Genomic DNA, 7081 nt, shown 5'->3' with positions numbered 1-7081 from the left:
TCGCTTTGCAAAGTCACATGTTCCTGTTGTTAGTTAGTAGTACAGCAAACTTGCCATAAGATCCACTGGAAGCCAGCTCTTCATTCATCCAATTATTACACTATATCATAGAATAGAAAGGGTATTCTTTAAGACAAAAATAGCTATTAGTCTCATTGTCTCAACAAATTCTAATTACTCTCTCTTATTTTAAGTGCACATTACAAAAGCAAACTAAAAACGAGGTTGATTGAGCGGTGGAGGAAACATTAGTAGCATCAAGCAAGCAGCGGAAGAAAAGAAAAGAAAAGACAACGCAAAAGGTTGTTGTGAGCCATTTCACACCAAAAACAGAAACAGAAACAATGCTTGGAAGAATGAGGGTTGAAGAACAAAGAGACAAAGAAAGAGGCATTGTTCTTCTTCCATCGAAAAAACATAGCGGCATGGTTGCATTCTCCCTCTTCATCCTCTGTTCCTTAATCCTCCTCGTTCAGCCTTCTTCTTCTTCGACCCAACAACCCCCCAATTTAGACCCCGACAGCATCTACCTCCTCGGCGACGCCCACGTTGTCACCGCCGCCGACGCCGACTCCCACGTGCGGCTCACGCGCCCCGCGCCTTCCTCCTCCGGCATCCTCCGCCGCCGGGAGCCACTCGCCTTCGCGGACCCCACGTCGCTCTCCACGGAGTTCTCCTTCTCCGTCACCGGCCACGGCCACGGCCTCCTCCTCGTCCTCGCCGCCGGCGGCAACCTCTCGAATTACGTCGGCGTGGAGTTCGACACGTCCAAGGACGACAACGTCGGAGACCCGAACGCGAACCACGTCGGCATCGACGTCGGAAGCCACGTGTCGGTCGCCGTCGCGAATGTTTCCGACGTGCATTTGGTTCTCAACAACGGGGAAAAGTTGAACGCTTGGGTTGATTACGAAGCCAGTTCTAAGGTTTTGGAAGTTAGGTTAAGCAAATGGGGTGCACAAAAGCCTTCTGATCCCATTGTTTCTCATGACATTGATTTTTCCAAGATTTGGGGTGCGAATCCTGTGATTGCGGGCATAAGCTCTTCCAATGGGGCCCACTCGGTTCAGGTTGTTAGTGTCTATTCATGGAAGCTTAGTTTGAAGAAGGTTTCAGTTTCAAATGGGTTGCATTCTCTACCTGCGGATCCTCATGGTAATAATAATAATAAGTTTGAGGATGAGCATAAGAAGCTGTGTCCCTTGACGGTTCTCGCTGGGGTTATTTTTGGAACTGGGTGTGTTGCGATGGTGACGTTCGTGGTGCTTTTTATGTGGGTGATTTTCTTCCAAAAGGGTGAAGAGGAGTCTCTTGTGAAAATCCCTAATCACCCTTCTTCGGATGTCAGGTATGAGAGAATTGATGTGGCTGTTGACAAGAATGCGCATGGTGATGAGAGTTAGAGTGTAGGTGATCCCTGATGATCAATGTTGTTTTTGTAATGTAACTTTTGTTTTTGTGATGTGGAGGATATATACACTTTTGTAGGAGATTGTGATACTGTAAATTTATTTGTAATCGATTATGTAAAATATATGTGTGCGTGTGCACGCCCTTCTTGGGAACCACTTTGGTTTTAATTTTATTGTAACATTTGATTCTTGACAGCGTATAAAAATGGCCATGCTTGCAGTTGCAGCTGTGATATTCTAGTTATTGTTTACTTCTTCGTTGTCGTGTGTTGGGTTTGAGCGAAATTTCATTAAATATTATTATGGATAGTTTCTTATTGTTGTATTCATGGATATGCGGAAGATGTTTAGAATGTCTGTGAAAGATTGAAAAGATATGTGAGAGATTTGATTGTAATAGAAAACTAAGCTAGGAATGTTATTTAAGGGTGGTTACTTATGAGAAAGAGTGCAAGAGAGATTGTTTTGTAACGAAGCTTATAGGATTGATTGTGTTCTATAGCAAATTTGGCAGTTCTCATCCGTGGATGTAAGCTTATTGTTAAATTGTGTGTAATTTGTTTGAGAGTTGTGAATTGTGATGCCTTTTCCTGTTACTAATATTTATATGTGCATGTGCTGAAGAGAATGTGGCATTTTCCAATTAGAGTGATGGGATGTGGTATCCTCCAACAATATTGAAATGAGGGATGTGGTATTCTCCCCTGACATAAGGGCTACATATATAACATAACCTCTATCTTACCTGAAATCCTATATCCTTGGTCCCTCCAAAGACTTTTTTGGAGAAAAGTCTTTAAAAGTGTGTTTGGATAGAGAATTTTAAGTGAGAAAAGTAATTTATTAGAGAATTTGAATGTCTGTAGTTTAGACTTTATTGTTTGGATACTCTTTAGGAAGAATTTAAAATTTTGGAATTTTAAAACAGAATTTTAAACAACTAAAAATCTGGAATTTCAATTTCCTTTTAAAAGGTGAGAAATTGAAATTCTCTTCTTACAATCTTTTTCAAGAAACATCGTCTGACCTCCTAAAATATCGATCGGGTCTGACCTCCTAAAATATCGATCGGGTGTGAGCATAGAGGAACACGTGTAACTAGCACACCAACCATATCTTCTCTTTTTTTTCATTCAATTTTTTCATCCTCATAATTTTATTTTATTTTTATCCAAACACAATTTTGAAAATAAAAGAATTTCAATTGAAGTATTTAAAATTCTTAGAATTTTAAATTTCTTAGAATTTTAAATTTCTTTATCCAAACATACTATACGTGTGTTTAGAAAAACTTCTTCGTGCCTTCTGAAAATAATTTACAATTTCTATAAATTCTTGTGAGTTTATTTCAATAAGTTTTTAAATCATATTTTAAATTCAAGTTTTATGAATAAATAAAAAAATAGAATTTATTATAATAAGTTAACTAGGTTTTTTTCTTACATTAATTATTAACCAAACTAATACTTCCTATTCGTAATAAAAAGAAAACTTATCTAAATTTCTTTTTCAATTTATTGTAATAAGTTTCATATTGACCTGACAAGATGAACACTTAATTTAGTGGTTTACGTAAACATATCCTTTGTCAATTTCATTTCCACTTATAGTGGCAAATAAAGTGCTTGGTGAATTTTGTGCCCGACCATGTTTTTATTCTTGGTGGCATTCTTCTTAAGAAAGAAATTTACTTTGATGAAACTGAGGTGAGAACAATGCCAGGAAATAAAAGAAGTTTGACATGATGGCAGAGTGATTGTTAGATAGAATAAATTGTCAGTATGATTATGTTTGGGCAGTTATGATTATATTGTACCAGACGTCATGTTCAATTTTTAACTTCTTTTATTAGTTAAAAAATCTGTTTATTATTTGATAAACAAATTTTTGTAAGTAATTTTTAATATTTTTTAAAATGAAATTTCAAGTAATATTTTTTAAAATTATAATATTTCATTTCTAGTTTTTTATTTTTATTTTTAATATATTTATCCAATTTCTTAATTATTATTTTAAATATATAATAATTTTATTATTTTTTTGTCATTTTATATTTAAATGTTTATAATTTAATAAGTTAATTTTTTAATTTTTAGTTATAAATTAACTTTTTAACTTTAAGCTAATTTTTTAATTTTTAATTAACTTTTGAACTAATTTTACCAACATAATTTATATTGCATTTTTCATAGGTTTGAGAGGGGGGGTAATACGTGGGCTTTCGTAAGCTTTTAAACCTTTTTGTAGTTTGGGAGAATAAAACAATAGATAAGATTTTTTTTTTGTGGGCTTCGGTTCTTACATGAATGGCATTAAAAATTTAGGGGGTTGTTATTGGCACGGGCACCAACCAAATTGCTATTGGTTCCTACTATCATTCCAAATTTTCAAATTTACCCTTACCTGTAATACACAATGGAATATGTTTCTGTTACATTGAAAGGTGTAAAAACTATTGTTCAACGGAACCTTGATTTCAATATATTTTTTTGCACTCTCTTACATAATTCTACTACGATGGAATCATTGTATATTATAATTTATAAAAAAGTTGTACAACGAAATTGTATTTTCAAATTAATTATTATAAAAATACAATACAATTGTATTTCTGTTGTGTTCTTCTAGGATTTTTATTAATTATAAATAAAAAATATTTTTTTAAAGTAATCAAATTAATTTTGATATAATTTATTATTTTTAATAGTATTTAGTATTCTTTAATTAAAATTAAATTAATTGAATGCAAATTTTTATTTATAAAGATAATCAAATTAATTATTATAAGAATTACTTTTATTAATAATAACCAAATTAATTCATGATATTAATTTAATTATAGTTAAAAAGAGTAAGTTATGTCATCATTAATTTATATTTATAATTTAATTACTATTAAAAAAAGTAATATGTATCGTAATTAATATAATTGTATCAAAATTAATACAAATAAAAAAGGTAATTTATTTTTACAATTATTTTTTTAAAAAAAATATCTAACAAAATTATGATTTCGTTATATTATATAAAAATATGAAAAAAATGGAATCATAATTTTATTATATTTAAAAAACAGGAAAAAAATACCTTCACGAGCATAATGCAAAGAGTGAAGAGAGGACAAAGAGTAAAAGAGAAAAGAAAGAAACGAACGCAAGAAAGAGAGAGAAAAAATGATAAAAGAAATGAAGAAAGGAAAAAAGAAAAGAATGATGGGTAAGAAAGGGTGGGATGAAGTGTTTAAAAGATATTTAGGTAATTATTGTTAGTTGGGAGCAAGACTAATTTTGTAGGAATCCAAAATCCACCACTATCTCCAAGTTTTGTAGCATCCATTTATAAAGGACAAATTTACTTTCGGGTTATGAACTTGCTATTAAGTGAGTTTTTGCTACTTTTAGAAAATATGTTTTGTTGTTAAAAGAAACTATTTTTCTTTCACTGTTTGCTTCTGACTTACAAAAAAATTTCATTAGATAAAAATATGAAAATTAGGGTGGCTTGCAGATTGTAGGTTGCTCCAAAACCAAAACCAATAGAGAAGCATATCACTTTGGGATGAGAAGTCTTTGGCATCAAGTGGAAAGTGTCGATGCATATTTGGATAAGCATTGCAAACGGAAGTTTGAACCAAACTAAAATTTGTAAAAAAAATTCATCCTTCCTTTTACATTTTTGTGGTGAGCCATTGGATATGATGTGCTGATGACAAATGTAGAGCAAAAGTAAAAATAATTTGATATATATATATATATATATATATATATATATATATATATATATATATATATATATATATATATATATATATTGTTTGGTAAGGCATTTACAAAGCTTATAAGGTCATTTTTTATGCCTGTGAATCAAAAATAGTGTTAGGAAAGTTTATATTGTTTTTTTTAATTGGAAAACTTATAATGTAGAACAAATAAAAATAAAAGTTTTAAGGTTATTTTGGTAAATAAATATAAAATTTATTCAATAATTTTTTGTTACTGAAATAACTTAAAAAAACTTATAAAAGTCATAACTTACTGAAATACGTAAACAGAAACTTACAAAGAGTTGTAACTTACTTTTCTTTAGTATAAATAAGCTTTATATAAACTCTTTCAAACTCAAACTTTATTTGTTTCAAATTTTATATTGCTTTAAAATATTTTAAATAGATTTTATTTTAATTTATCATTAAATATTTCATTTCTAATAAAATCTTTGTCAGTTTAAAGTTTTAATTTGTTTCATATTTTTGTTATTTTATTTTTTAAAATAAAAATGCATTGGTGATTTTTTTTTAATTTCAATTTTTTTCTTACTATTTCAATTAAATATGAGGAAGGAGAATATCAATAAAAATTTAATAATAGATTTATCTTTATAAATATTAAGAGCATTTAATAATTTTTTATCAACAAATATTAGTTTGTTAAAAATATAAGTAGGAGAATTAGGGGTGTTCGCAGCCGCTTCGAACCGATTTTGATCAAATTTAGGATCCAAAATTAAATTTGATCAATTTGATTCGGTTTGATTTTTAGAATTTTTTTAAAATCTAACTCAACCCAATTCATTCATAAATAGATTGATTCAATTCATACCAACAAATTACTCATTTAAATTTGATTTTTTTTTCTTCTTAGAATTACTATTTTATATCATGATTCATCCAAATATCTAATACAATCAACACAATATTATCAAATATGTAAAAATAGTAAAATTGATCCATTTAGTATCATCAACATAATATTCTAAAATAGATTAATACAAATTAAAACAAAATATTCTAAACTCTTGGTTCTAGCATTCAGCCTCAGCGACATCCTCATTCACAACAACCCTAACCCTAACAATAAGCGAAGATCGATCAGAGTGATCGGAATTGGGAACGGAGGAAAAACCCTAGGTTTTGCGATTGAGAATTAGAGTGACGTTGCTTTTGCGATATTCGAAGGAAATTTAAATAGCGGTGGGGTGTGGGGTTGCGTTGCGTTTGTGTGTAGTGGTAGTTGTGGTTTTGGATATCGGATCTCATATTCGAGTCGGGTCCACTCGGGTCAAGACCTGTTGGTTCTCAATAATGAAAGTGTTTCCAATTTTGATTTTTTTTCTGTTTTTTTTAAATGGATCGTACCCATTCCATCACTTAGGATTCCAATATTAGCAATATTTAAAGTCAAATCAAACAACTCTAAAAATTTTAATCGGTTCGATTTGATTTTGATCAGATCTATAAATCTAAACTCATGTTTCAAATCATATATGAATTATTTTGATCGGTTTGATTCGATTTTGACCCAACTATATAAATGATCGATCCAACCTAAACTATTCGAATCAATTTGGATTAATTCGGATTCACAAATGACTCGTACTTGTGAACACCCCTAAGGAGAATTCAAGTCTGCAATCTCCATCTTTCCCCCACTCATCCTTCTCAATTCATCCTTAAACCCTCATTTCCAATGACCAGGTCAATTTTATATTTTTTTTCTAATCATTATATTTGTTAAATAACAATTATTTTAAAATAGTTTGAATTTCAACATAACATAAAGGAAGATAAACATACATATAATGTTGTAGGTGTATTACATTTCTTTTCTTTTATATAATACGTACTAATTATGAAGGTAAAAACTTTAATTTTAATTAGAAAATAATGTTAC

At 30.3% G+C, this 7081-nt stretch overlaps 1 protein-coding gene across 1 annotated transcript; it reads left to right on the top strand.

Annotated features, from left to right (window-relative positions):
- Positions 1–1605, top strand: LOC102669260 (lectin-like protein). Its single transcript, XM_006601908.4, has one exon. The coding sequence runs from the start codon at positions 345–347 to the stop codon at positions 1401–1403; it is 1059 nt and encodes a 352-aa protein (XP_006601971.1). The 5' UTR covers positions 1–344; the 3' UTR covers positions 1404–1605.
- Positions 1606–7081: the final 5476 nt, after the last annotated feature.

Source organism: Glycine max, chromosome 18, assembly GCF_000004515.6.
Source record: "Glycine max cultivar Williams 82 chromosome 18, Glycine_max_v4.0, whole genome shotgun sequence".
Taxonomy (NCBI): Eukaryota; Viridiplantae; Streptophyta; class Magnoliopsida; order Fabales; family Fabaceae; genus Glycine; species Glycine max.
The sequence above is the reverse complement of the archived record's forward strand: the minus strand, read 5'-3'. Positions and strand labels throughout refer to the sequence as shown.

Bases quoted from the DNA above. Each gene is read 5' to 3' on its own strand.
- LOC102669260 (XM_006601908.4), top strand. From the start codon at position 345: ATGCTTGGAAGAATGAGGGTTGAAGAACAAAGAGACAAAGAAAGAGGC.